This window comes from Rhipicephalus microplus, chromosome X, assembly GCF_043290135.1.
Source record: "Rhipicephalus microplus isolate Deutch F79 chromosome X, USDA_Rmic, whole genome shotgun sequence".
Lineage (NCBI taxonomy): Eukaryota > Metazoa > Arthropoda > Arachnida > Ixodida > Ixodidae > Rhipicephalus > Rhipicephalus microplus.
In genome coordinates, this window is record NC_134710.1 from 214,586,507 (window position 1) to 214,607,685 (window position 21,179).

Genomic DNA, 21,179 nt, shown 5'->3' on the forward strand with positions numbered 1-21,179 from the left:
TAGGTCAACTAGGCCGTCCCGTGGGCCTCACACTGAAGATTGTAATGAAAAAGTGAGTAACGATTTAGAGTACTATAGGTACTCTACTATGGGAGAGCTTAAAGCCGTCCCGTTGGCTCGCCGCGCTGCTGAAGAGTATAATAAAATGCTTTATGAAATACACGACAGATGCGCTGGAGGAAGTAATCACTATCTACATACACGTTTGTAAAGCTAGTATAGCGACAGAATATAAACAAAAACTTTCTCTGAAAAAGGTTGTCACATTAGTCTTTAGCAAAAAGCAGAAGTAATTTGGCCAGAAAATGCAAACTTTTATTTTAGAATACGCATAATACTTACTTTAAGCATGCCTTGAAGAATTCTATAAACACTTTTTTTGAAAACGAGTTTATGTGTTCTCATCCATGTGGGTAACTTGAATCAGGGGAAGCTTTCGCCCCGCTTGTTCCGTAAAGATCGCCTAAGTGCACTGCTTAGGAACACGTGTTGAGTTGTTTATCCCCAGGAAAGCCTGTTGCTTGATAGCGCGTGTGTTGTTCTTGAAGTTCGTGTGCGCGCGGATAGTGTCTTGCCGGCGAAGTGTGTATGATCGTGTACTCCTGTCACGCTGCATGTCGCTCTCCGTCTGTTCCGGTTTTTACGACCATCGAACGTATCAAGATTGCTGGTTGCTCTGTTGCTTTATTTGAAGGGCCTCGCAATTTCTGAAGTCGATCACGTTGGCGAACTCTTTGCATGTGGGTATATGCACTTGAAACAAGTAGCGGATCTGAACGAGGCAAGCTTGCGCTCTGGACTTCGGGACGTGTGTTGAACCAAGCCATTATACTTAATGAACCAAAAACTAGATTTATCTTTTTTAAATAGTGAGGTTGAAAATTCGTACTTTGCAGCGAAGGGTTCAATTTTCACTCCTGCCTTGACTTTAGCCACCAATCAGATAACCTCCTTCTAGTTAATTCTACCCGCTTTAAGTCTATTTTGCCCTCACTGTCCCTAAACCCCAGTGCTTTGAAAAACTCTGCCCCATCAACCTGAACTACAGGGTGAAGCCCTTTACAGAACATTATCAAGTGTTCGGCAGTTTCTTCCTCTCCACACGCACTTCATACCGTGTGTACCCCTTCGTATTTGGCCCTGTATGTCTTTGTTCGCAATACTACGATAGATCTCTAGTGCGGACTTCTTAATCATGCCAATTCTCCACATATCGGTTTCAGCTTCCTTCACCTTCTTCTTAACCGATAATTCTTTTTGGTTTGGCCCCCTGCTGTTTTCCAAGTATTTACCAGTCAATTTTCTGGTTCGCTTCCGCCATTTTGTATCGACATTCTTTATGTACAAGTGGCTGAATACTTTCCTAGCCTAACGCTCCTCCCCCATTTCTCTCAATCGCTTCTCAAATTTTATCTTGCTGCTAGCTTCCCTGCCTTCCCTTCCCTTCCCTGCCCACATGCAAACGTGTGCCAGTGCCATCTGGCGGTTTTCTTCCGAGGCGTTATGCGCTAGCCGGCGCGTTCATCACACTTCCCTTATCTAGCCACAGTAGCAGAAGTGACGTGCGTAGAGGTGTGCTCCAGCTGATCGGCACGCCACCACCGCCGCTGATGTGTTTTTTGAACGCGCCGATTAAAACTTTTTTTAGAAAACCGACCCGCAGGCGCGATACGTGGACGCAGCCAAATATCCGGGACGTAATGCCTTCGCGATTTTCGTCGCAGTTTACAAGGGCGTGGTACTGGCATCGGTGACTATCCTCGCCAAACGTGCGGAAACAGCTGAAGAGGCTGCTATAGCACTTGCCACCCAGACGAGTGAGGATCCCATCGTGGTCTTTACCGACTCACAAACAGCGGCACGGAACTACCTGAAAAGCAGGGTCTCCACGGTGGCGATTACGCTACTAAAGCGCATGGACAATCCTCGTCCCTACACATGCATCGTGTGGATTCCGGGTCATGAAGGTCTCGAGGGAAATGAAGCGGCACACACCGCAGCCCGCGAATGCGTCAACCGGGCATTCCCATACAAGATCCTAGGCACCTCCCACTCAACAACAGAATCAGCGACAAGAGAAGCCATACCACTAACGTACCATGCATTACTGCAACATTATCGGCTCGAACGCAGGTTATACCCCCCGCCACATTCAAAACTCACAAGAGACGAAGGGACTGACTATAGGCGTCTTCAAAGCAACACGTTCACACACGGCGTACTATTGCACCATATGAGGCCAACGTTGCACAGCTACATCTGCCCTCACTGCAATGTGGCAGACACTCTGGCGCACCTCCTACTGCAGTGCAAAGTAAGCGTCCCAAGACTACGAGCAGCAGCACCAGATGCGGACCAAGACCTCCTCAGTGAAGCGTGGGAGGCTGCGATCTCTCAGCCGGACCTGGTCGAGCAGTGTCAACTCGTCGCTCGAGCTCGGCGGGCTGTCCAAGCCAGAGGGTTCCTGGAATAAGGGACCCTCCCACCTTCACTCACAAGCTTCTTTCAATAAATGTTTTCTCTCTCTTTTCCATTACATATAGTTCACGTGTCCTAGACTTCTCGCATTACAATCACAGGCACGGGGCACTTTTGATAACGATCAGGGTCGACATGGGCCGCATTCTTTTTATCACGATATACAATCACTGTTGCTACTCGGTTCAAAATAATCCGGATCGAGTTTGGCGTAGCAGATCATTTTAATCGCGATCCGGGAGCTAGATCACAGTGCGCAGATCGCGAATAATATAGTGACAATGAATGAACACAGAACACAGTTCAAACCTGACCGCGATAAAATTTGCCCGTGTGCACGACGATAAGCGAAATGCTTTCGTTCATGCCAATTTGCTGAACACTCATACATAATGACAAGAAAACGCATCTGGTGCCATCTGTGGAAGCTCTTGAAGCGGTAGACGGAAGTAAAAACAAGCACGGACATTAAGTGACGGCACGGCAGGGCTACACACCTCGGCGGCAGATCATGTGCACCGCACCGTCTGCCAGCAACATCAACAAACCTCGCGCGCTAACCCCGTAAAGATAGACAGCAACTATTAAGCTCGTCTAGAGATAAAATGCCATCGTGCACCTTTCCTTCCTCCGTGGGTTCAATCAAATGGTAGTGTTCTGTGGTTCAACAGCCTGTCACCATACTTTGGTCGGGATTTATTTATAGTACGTGTTACGCACATAGTGCAGCACACGAATGATGAGGTGTTCTGTGAGCGCACAGCGTCAACCACATGCCCCATATGCGCTGTTCTGGTGAAGTCCCCGATGGATGGATACTTAAGCAGATTGAGCATGATCTATAAATGAAAGGGGGACAAAGATGACATAAACAACTACAGTACAGAGGCTAGAACGCTTTTCCAGCCTCTCTAACTACAAGCTGGCGATGCAGATTAGGCATAGATAGAAGATAAGGGGGTGCTGGAAGAACTGCAGAATGAGTTTCGGAAACACAGGAGGTTGGAAGACAATCTGTTCTCACTGACGCAGTGCATCGAACAGCACAAAAGGAACAGAGGCCCTAGCTGTGGCTAGCATTTTTGGATATCAAGGGAGCGTACGACAGTGTGATTCAAGAGGACTTGTGGGGAATACTGGACACACTATAGGTGTGGAAGATGGAGTCACTAATCTTTTAAAGGATATCTATAAAAGTAACAAGGTAGTTATAAAGTGGGAAAAACAGGTATCCAAGCCTGCAGAGGTAAAATGGGGACTTAGGCAGGGGTGCCCCCTGTCACCCTTATTATTCATGATGTACCTACAAGGATTAGAGGCAAAATTAGAGGGAAGTGGACTGGGCTTCAACCTCTCTTTAGTCTAACAAGGAAAACTTATTGATCAGGCACTACCAGCATTAATGTACGCAGATGATATAGTGCTGATGGCCGGCAACAAGGAAGATTTGAAAAGATTGATGGACATCTGTGGTAATGAGAGAAATAGGTTAGATCTCAGATTCGGTAAGGAAAAATCAGCAGTCATGATTTTTATGATAATGATCGAAGGTAGTGCAGCTTAGGATACAGGAGGTCACGATAGAGATAACAGCTAAATACAAATATCTGGGCGTATGGATAAGCAATGACCGAGTACCTAAGGGACCACGAAATATACGTAATGACTAAATGTAACAGGAATGCAGCAGTGATGAAAAATAGGGCACTGTGGAATTACAATAGGTATGATGTTGTGAGAGGAATATGGAAAGGGGTCATGGTTCCTGGGCTGACGTTCGGCAATGTGGTCTTGGGCATGAGATCAGAAGTTCAAGCAAGATTAGAAATTAAGCAACGTGGAATAGGTAGGCTTGCCTTAGGAGCTCACGGGAATACACCAAATCAGGGAGTACAAGGTGATATGGGATGGACATCATTTGAGGGCAGGGAAACTAGCAGCAAGGTAAAATTTGAGAAGCAATTGCGAGAAATGGGGGAGGAGCGTTGGGCTAGGAAGGTTTTTAGCTACTTGTACATGAAGAATGTCGATACAAAATGGACCAGAAAATCGACGGGTAAATTAGAAAACAGCAGGGGGCAAAACCAAAAAGAACTATCGGTTAAGAAGAAGGTGAAGGCAACGGAGACTGACATGTGGAGAATTGGCATGATTAAGAAGTCTGCACTAGAGATCTATCGAACTTTTAAGCAGGAAATTGCTAAGGAAAGGATCTATGGTAATACTCGGGGTAGTATACTGTTTGAGGCCAGGACGGGAGTATTGCGAACCAAGACATATCGGGCCAAATACGAAGGGGTAGACACAGTATGCAGTGCATGTGGAGAGGAGGAGGAAACTGCCGAACACTTGATAATGTTCTGTAAAGGTTCAGGATGATGGCGCAGAGTTTTTCAAAGCACTGGGGTTTAGGGACAGGGAGGGCAAAATAGACTTTAGGCGGGTATACAACTAGAAGGAGGTTACCTTATTGGTGGCTAAAGTCAAGGCACGAGTAAAAATTAAACCCTTCACTGCAAAGTAGCAGTCCTCAACTTCACAATTTAAAGGAAAAAAAAAAGATAAATGTAATTGTTGGTCCACTAAATATTACGGCTAGATGGCGTTAGCCGCCGCCCGATCTAAAAGGTACAGCCATATCAATCCACCCATCTATCCATCCATTCTCCATGGTGCGCGTGGTCGCGTGCGGTGCGTGTTAGCAGTGAACTCAAATCTGTGCACGTGGGTGTAGTAAAGTCTCGTGATGACTGCTAAGCGATCAAATCCAAAAGCCTCCATGAAGTCTCATTCGCAGGGAGCTGACAAACACCTAGAAACGGGCTTGAAAAACCCCCAGGTAGTCGCCAATATTTCACGAGCGCGATCATGCAGCTCTTGTGCACAACGTGATTTTGCCCAGGTTTTGTCTACTGTGGGAATCATACCATACACATAATGAATAACGCAGTCTTTGCAGGACATCATTTATTGAGAACGCCTATCTTTGCTGGCGCATGTGCAAAGTTGGTCATTATTGATATGACACGTATTCAAAGGCTTCATTGAACACAGCATTGAACACAACATAGTCTTCATTGAAGCTTGTCTTTGGAGTATTACTTGACCCGACAATGCTGACGATGATGGTAGCAATCGTCTTGAAATTGCTGAGGATTGCTAATCGCCAACAGAGTTGCATTTCTAAAGAAAGAAAGCATCCTACATTTTGTTAGCAAGCTCAAAGCGCGAGTGGAAAAACTTATCGCACTGCATGAACTTCTCTTTCTTGTGTTTTTCTTGTTGTGTTTGGGAAAGTTGTGTTTGGAAAAATGTAAAAATGTTATGCTATCCTTCGAGCCTGCTCTCGTGAAATGACTAGTATTGGTTAATGTGCAGGCTACGGACAACCGCTTTTTAAAATTAAAATAATGACAAAAATGAGGGTAATATTGTGTAATTACGACTGCTGTCCTGAGGCAGTGTTAAACTTAATCTATGAATTTGATTCTGGTATAATATTTTATGCAAGGTAGATTTTGGCTTTCTCACTTCTATGTTTACTTTGTGCTTTGGTATCTGTGATGCAGTGGCTATTGACTCGTTCCTATTTGCAGGTAGCTTCACTTTAATATTAGTTAAAATAGGAATATGTTACGAGTGTCAGCGTTCATTCATCTCTAGCTTTTAAATAATTTGAAAAGTAAGTTTCAGTTAAAAAGCAGCTGCGGGTGCAGCCGACCTTGCAGAATTTTGCAAATAGACCTTTTGCAAAGTTCTGCTTGTTGACTGCACTGTAAGCATTGCCACCAGGAAATCATACTTGGGTTAAGACCACTGATGAGCATATGTTGGGAGAATCTGGTTGTCATATCTCATAAATTGTTAAAAGCTCCCTGCTGTCACTGCCTTCACTGATAATTACATGGGTGCGAGTGCTGTAATTTGGGAGATAAGACAACTTGTGCTGTTTCAAAATGGGCATTTTGAATTTGTTCTGTTTGGAAATAATAATGACATTATCGAGATTATGTCAACATTTTGGCTCTTTTCAAGAGATTAAATTTCTTTTCCTTCAAGGAAAATGAAACTGATGACTCCGATTCGAGCGTGTACTCGGACTTGGGCAGTGATGATGATTCTTCAGAGCTGGAAGAGAGTGCTGATGAAGGTGACATTAGCAGTGAAGACGAGAGTGATGAAGGTTGCAAAAGTGGTGATGAACAGAGAGACGAATTTACTGAAGAGCCGGATAATGCTCAACAGCAGACAGATGATGAATCTGAGGATGTGAGTTGGTATTTTAGTCACTTGATAAATTAACACTGTTATTGCTATTATTTGCTTTGATGGCATTGCTGTTTAAATCTTTTTTTTTTTTTTTTTGGTGTGAGTGTGTGTGGCTACCATAGCTTCCAAATGAGACAACATCTCCACTGTGTCATTGCATCTATTTCTCAATGGATCCTTTCTGTTTTATTTTTTTTTAGCTGCTTCAATGAATCCATGTTTTGGGTATAATTACAGCTCTGAAAAGCCTAATATTCCCTGTTTGGGGTAGCAGATGCAGGGAAGATTTTTTTAACCCTTTATGGGGCATATTGTTATGAGCAACACACGTGAACTATTGAGGGCGGCGTTGTCGTTTGTATCAGCTTCTTATGTACAGAATTTGATCTCTCTATTGCTATGGATTTTCAAGAAAAAATTTTGACATATATGTCCTACTGCCCACTGAAAGACAGTCATTTCAGGAAAAAAAAAGTACTTTTATTATTTTTTTAAGTAAGCTTGCTTGAGCCTTACAATCAACAAAGGACTGAGCCCAGAAACACCAATTACCTATCACAAAAAGAGGTAACTAAATGTCCATTGTACATCCTCATTAACGGCACTCGAGCAGCAGTTGTGGGTACTGGCCATGCCTGCAACAATGTAATTCTTGTCAGCAGAGACAGCTAAACTGCTTCCTGCACGGGAAGAAACTTCTTTGCATGAAGGAGAATGAAAATAAGATACTGCAATAAGCCGTGCACAATGTTCAACTGGCTAGGATTTTCTAAGTATGTTACTGAGTCAAATTTGCATTGCATGAATTTTTCAGGAATCTTTATGGGGGGGGGGACAAAAAAAAGCTCTTATAGCATGTATAGGAACTTGTAAGCGGGAAATAAATTTTTCAAGCTTGTTTCGTGTGCTGAATTGGGTGGAGATTGCACCGAAATTCTATGAAAAGAAAAATACAGCACATTTAAGTGGGATGGTTTGTTTGGAACATGTGCGTGCTGCCACCTAGCAAATACCTTCAAAAGAACTACCAAAACGCTGTTGCACTGAAAGTTTTAAAGCAATTGATTGAGTGGTTTTTATCTAAAAAAAAACGAAGAAAAAAGGGGGGCCATATGAGTCCCACTGCCCCTGGAAGAGTTAACATATGAACTTTAATCTTTGAAGTAACAGTTGCTGTGTCATTGGAATCTTTCAAAATTTGTATAGTGTATATTAAGGGGAACAAAGAGAGAGAGAAAACTGATTATTCCTTGCTGGTTGTAACACAGAACTGAGAACTTTCTGGCCACTCTGAGGCTTCTGATTGTTGTTTTTAAAGTGTGCATTGGCATTAATGCCGAGTAGTAGTGTTAACAGTCTTTTTATATACATGCTATCCAAAGGTGTATGTGGAGGGGCACTGTAAATGCATTTGTTTATATTTTTGCCATCATGTTCACTGAAATGTATGAGAGCTAGCTGGATACTGCATCAGGGATCTCGGGAGTTCACAAGCAATTTACTCCGATTTTATAGTTATTCCAGTATTAATGCTCCCCCCTGGGCAGAAATAGCTTTCACAGCAGTAGGAGTACGTCTTTTTCTGGGTAGCTGCATATTACTGCATATGATGTCCTGCAATCCATATCGCATCCACTTTTCATTTCTAACCTTTTTTAAGTCGTTGCGAAAGTAAAAAATAGTGTGTGTCACGCAAGCAAGTAGAGTTAGTAAGATGGGAACCTAGAGTGTTAGGATGGTGATGGAATGAGTGACAGGGTGCTGAATTAACAACCACTGGTTTATGACTGGGAAATTTTTTTCAAGTTCCATAATTTTGCACCTATTTTTGCGAGATTTTTTTTTTGGGGGGGGGGGGGGACAATTGCCATGATACCATGGCTGAGTGATTAAGAGTTTGTGCTGCTGAGCATAAGGTTATCGGTTCAAGTGCTAGTCATGGCAGTATCAGTACTGTGAAGACAGTAGTGGAAACACTTGTTTACCGTGCTTTGGGTGAATGTTAAAGAACTTTAAGTTGTCGAAATTAATCTTGAGTCTTCCACAATGGCATTCCTCATAATTCTCTATTCAGTTTTGATATGTTAGCCACCTGAAATGATTATTTTTAGGGGATCTCAGCATAGGGAGCAATTTGTGTGAAAAGTTTGTTATCAAAACAAACAGATTGAGCTTCTCACTCTCATTTTCTCTAACACGGCTATGTCACATGATCATAACTGATGGAACTATTATTTGAAATTTTCTGGCTGAATACAAATCAAGCTTTTTACTAGCAAGTGTTTTTTAGGTTTTATTGAATTAATAAAAATGTAGAACCCCACTGTCTTTCTCAGTAAGATTATGCTTGGCATAACAGTTCACTTTTTCTCATGTTGTTTCTTAACCATGAATTGAAAACAATTTCTTCGAGTAATGGTGTAAACTTATTTTCATCTACAGAGTTTTTTTTGTTAGGCAATATAAAATTTGCAGAAAAAATCTTCTGAGTAAGATTACTGGGGGTTTCACACATTAACATTACACTGAGGTGAAATTACTTTGCCTTAAATGGAATAACACTGTCTTGACTATTCCTTAATTAACTCTTTAATTATTAACTTGAGGGCAGTTTATGTTAAAAAATTATAGTGCACAATAGTTTATGGCATGCCCATTTTATAAAAATCGCTAAAGTCGCTCATAGCTTGGGATATTCTCTATTGTATTTTCAGGGCGATATTGCTACAAGGCGCCAGATATGTACACGATAGAGAAGAATACGATGTTTAGTGATATCCCGCGCAGATTAGTCTCCATAATGTACGCCTGCCTTCGAGTGTCAAGACTGATCAGAACTGATCATACATGAGAAATCACTATTATGTTACATCAGACTGAAACTGCCTGTGACAAAAGAGCGACGAAATTTAAAGGAATGTGCCTTGTGGTTGTATATTTTAATAAAGGGCAGCAAATTATATCACTTGCACAAACGGATTACCATATCTTTGCATGTGGTGTTTGGTGCTTAGCAGTGTGTGCAAGAAAGCCACGGTATCAACCTTTCCTTTCTCTATGCTGCTTAAAACTATGCTATATTATGATACAGCATAAAAGTTGGCAGCAACCACTACGGCACTTCTCTTATTTAAATGAATTGGTTTTTCATGGCGGTTTGTAGTTTAAAGGCACACTAAATAGGTGTGATGACTTTATTTAGATTGATAAACTACACTCTGAGAACTCTAGTGCCATCAGTTTCACTATCTCATAAGGTCCTCATTGGTGGAGAAATTAAAGGTTGAAGTTTTACTTTTAATTTCTTTGCCGAAATATCCATGCATGATGTAAAAATTTCAAAACGTCTTTTTCGTATTCTTTTCACATTGGCGCAATGAAACTTTCTGAAACTTCATATGCTAGGGGAGTCTCTGGCACCCACACGGGACAATTTACTTAATCTTTAACAATTAGATGCTACATTAGACACTTTCAAAATATATGTCGTCACAGTGTGGGGTACGGGAATCTCAAGGGTGGTGTCTCCACATGCATTTTCTTTTGGCATGTTTTCTCACTTATCAAGCATCGTTTTGCAGTGAGAGTGATGTTTTCAAGATTGTGAAATGTTACTTTGCTAATACATGGAAAACCATTTTTCTCTTTAGTGTCTCTTTAAAGGAGGCCCTGAAACACTTTTTGAGTAACCATGAAATTAATTCACTGATAAAGCATATTGTCTCACAAATGCAATGCCGCAAAAATTTTAAGAATTCGCCCAGTACGAGCGGAGTTACATTGTTTTGTAACACGCTGCAATCGCATTCTCTCTTTTCTTGTACTGACGAAAGCACTGGAAGCTAAGGAGGGAGGATGGGAGGTGCAAACAAATAATGTCCCGTGTGCCTCTTGACCTTGAGCATTTTTTCCTTATTTTCTCTTCGAATACAAGGCTTTTTTCAGTGCAATCGCACATGCACGCGTGGACAAGGGACGGCCTCCCGCGGCGATCTCTGTAACGACCGAGCGGGCTTTGCTCAAATCAGCCAATGTCTGATAGATGGACTTACTATGAGTGGTTTTTGGGCTTATTCCATGATTTGTCGATAGAAGAGAAAGCAATTTTTAGCTTTGATAATTTATTATGAATTCCAGGCCGCGTGCTGCGCTATGTTTGGCTCGTGTGTTGTTGGGAGCCTCTACTACCGATCGGCAGCGTTTTTTGACCATGTTCGAAAAGTGTTGCAGGGCTCCTTTAAGAAAAAAACAGGTTAGCTTAGCAGATTGCACTCATAGAATAAACTGCCTATTTGTGTATTTCAAAATGCTTGCTTATTTTATTCACCAGATTCTGCTTTGGTATGTTTTTATTAAAATTTTGTCACATAGTCCTGGTCTTAAGTAGTCGAGATGCTGCGTTTCCTGTGCACCGGGTGCTATTAGTTTCAATATCGCCCACAAAATTCAACGATAAATATTTAAAATTACATGCAGCCTAAGGGCTTTCTCAAATCATGAGTACGCCATGGCATGCACTCCAACTTTCTTTGAATGAGTGCCTTCAACTTAATTACTAAAATGTTGTCATAGATGTCACATTCAAAGGCCTAGATAAGCGCACAGGGAAAGCCTCATGCTTTCTTTGCTTTTTTTTTTACCGAATTGAGGAATTGAGGTATGTTGAATATTGAGTTTTTCTTACTTAGTCTCATCAGTAGACAGTTATAGTTTACCATTAATGTGATAACAACGGTTAAGAGAATGAGATTACTATGCAGCAAACGTTTGTTGCAGACAGCATTTTATAGTTTAGCGGGATAGCGTTTACGTAGTTTATGTGCCCCAGCTAGGATGGTGGCGCCACCTATTGGAGAGTTGATGAGTTAAGAACAATGAAAAGGAAAAGAAAATGAGAATGTTTGCCTGTGTCACAGCGTTGTTAGAAGTTTATTTTAGTAATAATAAAAGTAAATAAATATGAACCACACACCAAACGCAAAAACATTTATGTTGCCGATTTGTTTACATAGGTTTTCTGGTTAGGCCTAGAGACGTTCGAAATGGGAAGCCATCTCAAAAATTACGTTAGCTTATCTGTAATACTCAATCATCAAAAGTAATTGAAGGCAAGCGAAGCCATTTTAAACAGTCTTTTGCTACAAACGAAGTTTATCTTTCAATAACTGCGCCAAAATCACTTCGAAGCGGGCGTCCGAAAGTGCCGCCATGTTTACATACACTACATACACCACACTATCACGGTAACATTAAATCTGAAAAATAGCGCGTGTACGGTAAGCGATACGGGTAACGTACGTCTCTGTGCATACGCACTTTGATTCCGCTAACACGGTCAGCCCGCTAAGCTGAGTATACTATAACTGTCTAGTGTCATTCTAGTTACGGTAAACTGTTCCTTGACGTAGAATTCGTGTTTGTGAGAACAACGGAACCCCGACTGTAATCTATATTGTATATAAAAAAAAACACCCTGTATGCGGCAAATGTTTTTTGTACCGACTAGTGAAAATTAGCTCAAGAACAAACAAAAAGGTGTTTTATGGGGACGTTATGTGAAAGTTTTATAAAAGGGCTGTTTTTGCGTTTTTTTTTTTTCTCTTCTTGCTGTAAGTGAAATGGACTTATGTAGGTAATATGCTGAGCCGCTGTGTCACATACTACGGATGGTGTTCTCATGTTAGGGTTTCTCATGGTTGCTTTTGAAAGCTTCAGTTGCAGCCATGGCACCACTTTTCGATAATAGAAAGATGCAGATTGTTTATAGAAGCACATTCTTTCCCTGAGAATCATAGGCACGCATCTTTAGCTACAGCCTTTCTGAACACTATGTATGTAGATGTTATGTCAACAGAGCTTCTGTTTTTATTGCTTTTATATGGCTTTCTCCACTGATCAGGAGGAAACTACCAAGATGAAGTTTCATGGTGGTAAAGAAGAAGACTTTGTCTTTCGTAAGAAGACTAGAAACGATGGGCCAGAAGCTTCTTATGGCAAGCGGTCGGCGGCAGTGGCCAAGCAAGAAGATGTAAAAATTGACAGCCTGGGTGCTGAAGTCGCCAAGGTGGATGAATATGCTTTTGATTCATCAGATGAAGAGGTATGTCATAGGCATAAATTTCGTGCTGCCATTCATAAGGAGTGATTACCAGCTAGCCTGTTTATCACCTTAGTTTGTCCTCGTTATGGCAGTGCACCTTGCAGATATTTCAGCAGAGTCAAAGAAAGGAAACATGGAAATGGAAAGGCAGTGCTATTTGCTGGTTCCTGCACCTTGAAAGGGGTGTAAAATATTATGTTAACTGTTTTTCACAAGTCTGGATTTAACTTGAAATAAATGCAAAATGCTATCTTGTCCGCTTCATACACGTGCACGCACTTGCATGCACACATGCAAAATTTTTTTTTTCAAGTTTGCGCTTTTAGGTTAGCATTGCAATAATTTTGGCAACATTCACAATGTTTTATCAGGTTACTGTGCTTTCACTTCCGTGTGTAGAAATTTTCTTGCATGTTGGAGGTTCAGCTTTAGCTTTACAAGTGACATTGATTAATTAATTACGCAGCTATGGTGAGATGATAAAAGGCAAGAGGGATAAGATAAAAGCTGAAGGGAAAGCTCTATATCATGTTATGTCGATAGGATATTGCAAAAAAAAAAAAGAAAATTTACCGTAAGGTATTTGTAATTATGCTTTCAGCCTTTATTTCTTACAGCTCCAAATAGCTTGTGTTTTTACATCTACCAGGGGCTCACTGTGTCTCTTTCCCCATAATATGCGTCCGATGTGACACATATCAATGGGCTTGTCATAGATGTCACATTCAAAGGCCTAGATAAGCGCACAGGGAAAGCCTCATGCTTTCTTTGCTTTTTTTTTTTTACCGAATTGAGGAAATGTTTCTTTTCAGTAATTAAAAAGTATCCAGATAACACTTGCATCATTTCAACTTTTTGAACTCTAGCAGATTCATTAAAATCTGATGAAACATACTGTTAGATGCAAAGCAGCTCTTTGATTAGCCTGTGTAACACTGTTCGTCTGTGTCTCCGTGCCAATGCGCCGCACCGCGCTCCCCTTACCCCAGGTGTTAAGGTGGTTCCAAGTAGGTAACGCCTTTCCTACCAGTGCGTGGTGACATCACTCTCTTTCTCGCCTGCCGTACGTTCGCCGTGTGTCACCTCTGTCACGCTTCACTTTCTCCACCGCTTGCAATGTTTGAGCGCACATCCAGTGAACACTCTTTTGGCTCGTTTATCTGCAATGGAGAGGGCGCCGGAAAGCGAAGCTCCTTCTCTCACTGAAACATACACTGAAGCAATTTGGCCTAACTTGGCCGTCGCCGGCGCTGTGAGGGTTAGCAGAGCCGATCGCATTCGCGAATGGCGACGTCACACCTGCAACACCGACAAGGCGCGAGCTAGGGAAGCCAAATGCAGGCGTCGGCAGTGGAAGACCAATGACACCAAAGAGGCGCGAGTGAAAAAAGCTGATCGCGTCCACTCCCAATGCTGCTGCTTCGCATTCCATCAGGGTTCCCTTTGGGAAGATGTCGTTCATTTTTTTTTGGTCAATTTGTTTGCATTAGGGCCTAAATTTGGCTAATTTACATATTTTAATATTTGCAACACGAAAACTGTGAAATGCGCATTTTTAGTTCAAGCACACTAGTGTTCTACATTTATGTAGATGACACAGGGAAAAAGTCAGGTAGTTATACAGTCGAACCTACTTGTAAGAGACACTGATATAACTAACAGTTGGGTATAAGGGACACCAGTGTGCCTGCATAAAAAATCGGGGTTGATAAAGAAATTGTATCCTGCTTTAAGAAAGACCTCACATTATAAATGTAATAAGTTGCTCCCCAGTGCATCTCTTATAAAGGAGCTCAACTGCATTGGACTATGTAGAAAATAATGGCACCTAATAGAAAATGGTTTTGAGATAATTGAGTTTAAATTCAGAAAACTGCCGAAAAGCAAACATTCTTTTTACCACGAACACTGTTCAAGTAATTTATTTAGTCGCCACCATCTCGGTAGTCATCGCTTAGGTGATTTTTTCTCTTTTTGGCCTGACATTGCGGCTAGACTTCAATTCTAATGATTTTCAAACGTAGATATGCGCGATATTGCTATCTTTAAACAAAAGAACAACATTAAATGTTACGGATGTTCGAATACGAAGCCAGAACAATGACAACAAATGTTCAGGTCACGTGACCAATCCTGGTCACCGCAGCCGCATTTTCAATGGAAGTGAGAATGCTTGATGCTCGTGTGCTTATATTTAGGTGCATGTTAAAGGTGCCCTCTAACACTATTCAACCCCCCATATTTTATCTGTGGATTGTGTTGACTAAAGTACAGACAGACTAATGCAACAAAAACAGTAGTGATAGCGGCATGCAGTCTGAAGTTATTCGACTTGAAAAATTGGAAATACACGAAGAAAAATGCCTATCCTCAACTCGGTTTTTACGGGGTCACTTGACCACATTTCACTCGCCTGTGACGTCAGAGGGCTGCCACAATGAAATAAGCTGGAAGCACCTACGTAGGAAAAGCTCGCACCCCATTTTTGCGTTTTTTTTTTTTCAATGTAATGTTGACCTTGTTGCCACAGTAACAAACGTGGTGCCTGATGCCTGGCTTGCCAGAACGTGAGCGGGAGCTGCTGTGTCAAAGCGAGGTATTTTCTGCTGTTCTTTTACAATATTCCAAGTCAATCCCTACTATTATTCTAAGAAAGGAACTTGTGGAACGACCAGAACAGGGAAGTGTTGTTGACCCTTAGCACGTTGTTTTGTGAGCTGCTTGACGTGTTCAACAACGATGGTGCACTGCACCTCACAAACTCTCCAAAGCAGGAAGATGGAAGAATGAGAGACAGGTCTTTCGTATGGCCATCCGACCCGCGAAAGCCTAAAATCTAGTGGCGAAATGGCAGCCAGCAACTCTGTTGTGAGATCGAAAATGAAACAGATTAGTAACCTCATTTTTGATCCTACACCACGATCGCTTTTAGTGTTACATTTATTCAATCATATTGTTGCGCATGCCTGGAAAGAAAACGAAGATGGGTGAACAGGCTGGCTGCCCGAAGGTGGAGGAAGAAAGAAGACGACGACACTGCGATCATCAACCTGTTGGCCGCTCCGGCGCTTCTCTTCTCGACCAAAATAAACGGCCCCCTTCAGCCGTATACGTCCTGGTCCTCCTTGTGCGTAACAGATTGGTGGAGGTGCTGGGTAAGACAAATCCAACGACGGGAGCTTCACTTCCAGGACTTCGCCGCAGCCGCCGCCTTGCCGGTCGTAATGGCCCAAGCTCAGTCATCTAACGCTTCAAGGCCAACTACAGTGGGTTCCCTGCCCTACTACCGAGCCCCACCAACCTTCGGAGGAAAATCGGAAGAAGATGTCGACGCGTGGCTTGTCCAGTACGAGCGAGTCAGCAAGTCCAACGGCTGGAATGCCGCCGCTCAGCTCAGTAATGTGGTCTTCTGCCTTACGGATACTGCGCTTGTGTGGTACGACAACCACGAGGACACACTGACGACATGCGACATTTTTGTTGCGGAGCGGAAAGCGTGTTTCGGCGACTCGAGCATCAAAAGGAAGCGGGCTGAGCAGACATTGTCTCAACGCGCACAGCTACCAGGTGAGACATGTACCACGTATATAGAGGATGTGCTGAAGCTCTGCAAGATGGTCAATGATCAGATGTCAGAAGAAGACAAAGTAGGGCATTTGCTGAAAGGCATAGCCGAAGATGTCTATAATTTTGTCATCGGAAAAGAGCACCTGAGCTCGGTGTCCGACGTGATTCGGCATTGCCGAACTTTCGAAGAGCTGAAAATGCGCAGGATTGCTTCAAAGTTCGGCCGGCTCACAAATGTTACAATGGTTGCCAGCATCGACACGAGCAGCTGCCCAGACCTGTCCTCGACGATTCGAGAGATTGTTCGCGAAGAACTTTTTCGCTATAGAGAACAGACACATTCAGCAGTTGATCACCATTCTGTAAACCACCAACATTCGGTATATGTGCCACGTGAGGCTGTGACTGCGCCGCCGCCTTCTACGGCCCCTTGGCAATCGATGGTTAGTGCAGCAGCTGTTGAGTACAGCGCACCCCCACAGCCAAGGAGAGCACCACGCTTGCCAGCTCCTCGCCATGACCGACGCCCCCAGCGTCCGCCTTCTTCGCGACGCCCAGTCTATCTTTATGATATACGGAACGAACCGACCCACTACGCCAGGGAAGACGATGTTCGATTCATCGACGAACAAAGAGAGTTTTGACCTCTCACAGTTTGCTACTCCTGTGGTGTACCAGGACAAATTTCGCGATTTTGCAACCGTCGACGTGTAGCCCCACGGTATGGCTACCCACCACACTTTGCACGGCCTTCCGAACGACTTTGCAATGACCAGCGAGCAACGTACTATGGCCCACCACAACACTCCACACGATCGTCTGATCGACCGCACGACGACCCTAGGGCAACACACCTGCTGCCTCGTGAAGACTACTGGACACGCAGCTTCCGGAACCGCTCCCCTACATCTGACAGGAGCTTGACGCCTCCACCGCCTCGTGTTCTCCGTTCTCCTTCACCACGGCGTCGCAACACGACTCTTTTGCCACAGGAAAACTAGAAAGCGCGGCCGATGGAGGTAAGGTCGCCGGAAACGTGCTAATATCAGAAATACCTCCTGTGTTGATGCTCAAGAACAAAGTACGTGTTTTTGTTGACGATGTGCCTGTGATGGCTTTGGGGGATACGGGGGCAACCATTTCGGTCATGAGTGCGTGTTTTAAAGATACCTTGGGGCGGAAGGTTTTATTTAAGTGGAATCAAGCTTCGAAGTTTTGCAGAGTGAGTGGTGAGGCACTGCATCCTGTTGGTGTGTGTCAAGCTGACGTGTTTCTCGGAGGCCGCGTTATCCCAATGGAGTTCGTGATTATTCCGCAGGCGACATATGATATTATTTTGGATATGGACTTTTTGAGGGAGTGTAGTGCGACTGTCGACTGCCGCACAGGGACAATAGTCTTGAGTGATCACGTTCCACCAGCACTGTTGGAAAACCCTGTGGATGGTGAGACGGCATTGTGTGTCTGTGGCGACACTATCATACCACCGTTATCAACCGTTCGTGTACCTGTTGGTTGCAGCAACAGCTGTTCCGCCAACTTTGATGCCAACGTAGAACCAGTGTACACCAACTGCATGAAAAAGAATGTGTTGATCCCACATTGTGTGGTGTCGATCAGACGTAGACGCGCTGGTTTATGGACTGTCAATTGCTCTACAGAACCCGTGATGTTACCAGATGGTCTAAAGTTAGCTGTCGTCAGTGGACAACACGAGGCCTTACTGGTGACCGAGCTTAGAAATGCACCGAAAGAGTATCGTAGTCACAGTTTTGAAATGGCTCTTCATTCAATGGTGAATAAGTCGCTGAGCACAAGTGAACGCCGAACATTGGTCAATGTACTTTCGAAGCACGTCTCTGCATTCGACTTTGCGCAGAAAGACAAAGCGCCCCTAATCCCTGCTTCTCGGACATGTCACACTATCAACACGGGTTTGGCCAATCCGATTAGACAAAAGCCATACCGTGTTTCGCCATACGAGTGGCAGATTATTAATGAGCAGGTGAACGAAATGATTGAAAACGGTATCATTCAAGAGTCGGTAAGTCCATGGGCAGCTCCAGTAATTCTCGTTAAAAAGAAAGACGGATCCTGGAGATTTTGCGTTGATTATCGCCGATTGAATGCTGTAACAAAAAAAGATGTGTACTCACTTCCACGTATTGATGATGCCATAGACTGTCTGCATTCGGCCTCTTACTTTTCCTCTGTAGACTTAAGATCGGGCTACTGGCAAATTCCCATGCATCCTGAAGATAAAGAAAAGACAGGCTTTGTAACCCCTGACGGCCTTTTTGAATTCAACGTGATGCCATTTGGACTGTGCAACGCGCCGGCGACGTTCGAGCGATTTATGGACACTGTTATTCGTGGCTTGAAGTGGAGCATTTGCACGTGCTATCTCGACGACGTCGTCATCTTTGGCCGCACCTTCAGCGAACACAATTCACGTCTGGATACTGTACTGACTTGCATAAGAAACGCTGGCCTCTTTCTTAACTCAAATAAATGCCACTTCGGAGACCGACAAACCCTTGTTCTCGGACACCTAGTCGATCAGGAGGGCATCCGTCTAGATCCCCAGAAGACAGCAGCCGTTGAAACGTTCAATGTGCCGCGCTCTGTGAAGGAGCTCCGCAGTTTTTTGGGGCTTCGCTCCTATTTTCCTCGCTTTATACCTAAATTTGCCGATGTCGCGTATCCGCCGACATGTTTGCTAAGGAAGAATACTCCCTTTGAGTGGACTCCGGAGTGCGACGCCTCTTTTCGTCAACTGAAGTTCCTCCTGACGTCGCGGCCTGTTCTTCAACACTTCAACCCATCAGCTCCAACCGAACTGCACACGGATGCCAGCGGCATAGGAATTGGTGCCGTCCTAGTTCAACGCTATGGCAACCGTGAGCATGTGATTGCATACGCAAGTTGCTCCTTGAGTAGGCCCGAGCAGAATTACACTGTCACAGAACAAGAATGCCTCGCGGTAGTATTTGCGATTCAGCGGTTTCGGTCTTACCTATATGGACGCCCTTTTACAGTCGTCACCGACCACCACTCATTGTGTTGGCTCGTCAACCTTCGGGATCCTTGCGGCCGTCTAGCGCGCTGGGCACTTCGGCTCAAAGAGTATAACTTCATAGTCTCGTACAAAAGTGGTCGATGACACGCCGACGCAGATTGCCTTTCGCGCATGCCACTGAGCACTACAGAGTGTGACGCCGATGACCTCGATCACCTCATAGCTTCTGTGTCACCAAAGTTTCCCGACCTCAGTACTTTCAAAGATGAACAGCGAAAGGACACCAGGCTATCATCGCTTTGCACAGCTCCTACGGCATGTCATTTCTGTGTACGCAACGGACTCCTATATAAGAAGAACTTTTCCAGCACTGGCGCACGTTTCTTCCTGGTAGTGCCTGAAAGCCTTCGGACAGCGATTTTAGTTGCTATGCACGACGATTCTACGTCCGGACATTTAGGTTCTGCGCGGACGCTTTACCGTGCTAAGGAACGCTTTTATTGGCCAGGAATGCGACAGTCAGTCGAGGCGTATGTGGCCAGCTGCACACAGTGTCAACGCCACAAACGCCCATCTACTGCTCTGGCTGGTCTTCTACAGCCCTTGCCACCTCCAAGCACACCTTTCCAACAGGCGACCATTGACCTCTTGGGCCCTTTTCTAAAGTCGGCTAAGGGCAATCGCTGGATATATGTATGTGTCGATTACCTCACGCACTACTGCGAGACGGAGGCCATACCAACCGCAACTGCCAGCGACGTCTCTGTGTTCCTGCTGCAGCATGTTATCTTCCGACATGGCCCACCTCACGTGATCATCAGTGATCGTGGGCGACAATTTACGGCAGATATAGTAGAAGAGCTGCTTCGATTGAGTGAGTCCCGCCTTCGTCACTCGTCGCCATACCATCCGCAAACAAATGGGCTCACGGAGCGCACCAACCGAACAATTGTAAACATGCTCTCTATGTATGTGGCATCCGACCACAAGAACTGGGATGACGTGCTACCATTTATAACGTACGCGTTCAACACCGCTAAGCACGAGACAACAGGCTATAGCCCCTTTTTTTTGATGTACGCACGACCGCCACGGCACACACTCGACACAGTTTTGCCATTCTTGGCGCACGAGAACCTCTCAGTCACCGAAATCCTCTGCCTTGCAGAAGAGGCGCGTCGTATTGCTCGTCTACGCACTTAGGCATCACAGGAAAAATCGAAGGTACGCTATGACGTCCGCCACCGGCCTGTAACTTACCATCCAGGCGACTTAGTGTGGCTGTGGACTCCAGTACGAAGACGCAAGTTATGCCAAAAGTTCTTGGCCACATACGACGGACCGTTTGTTGTTCTCGACAAAATCACGGAAGTCACACACACAATAGCTCGCCTCACAAGAAGTGGTAGAAGAGCCGCTAAAACCCAAGCAGTCCATGTCGCTCGACTGAAGTTGTACACACCAAGGTGAATCAATTACCTCGCCCGGCGGGCTTCGTCTGCGATGGGAGGAATGTTGCGCATGCCTGGGAAGAAAACGAAGATGGGTGAACAGGCTGGCTGCCCGAAGCTTGAAGAAGAAAGAAGACGACGACACTGCGATCATCAACCTGTTGGCCGCTTCGGCGCTTCTTTTCGCGACCAAAATAAACGGCCCCCTTCAGCCGTATACAGTGAAAGCTCGTTAATTCACACCTCATTAATTCGAAATGGTCGCCGCAGTCCGGTCCGCAGTGCATAGGAGACC

At 44.2% G+C, this 21,179-nt stretch overlaps 1 protein-coding gene across 2 annotated transcripts in view; it reads left to right on the forward strand.

Annotated features, from left to right (window-relative positions):
- The window catches only part of LOC119187366 (ribosome biogenesis protein bop1-B), a 116,346-nt gene that overhangs the window by 2,073 nt on the left and 93,094 nt on the right, over positions 1-21,179 (forward strand). Inside the window, exons 1-3 of one of the 2 annotated variants that reach the window (XM_037435531.2) lie at positions 5,129-5,317; positions 6,538-6,747; positions 12,647-12,847. In XM_037435531.2, coding sequence (XP_037291428.2) covers positions 5,225-5,317; positions 6,538-6,747; positions 12,647-12,847 — 504 coding nt within the window. In that variant the 5' untranslated portion in view covers positions 5,129-5,224. Of the gene's footprint in view, positions 1-5,128; positions 5,318-6,537; positions 6,748-12,646; positions 12,848-21,179 lie in introns of those variants that run through there. The other variant, XM_075878593.1, reaches the window with a different exon arrangement.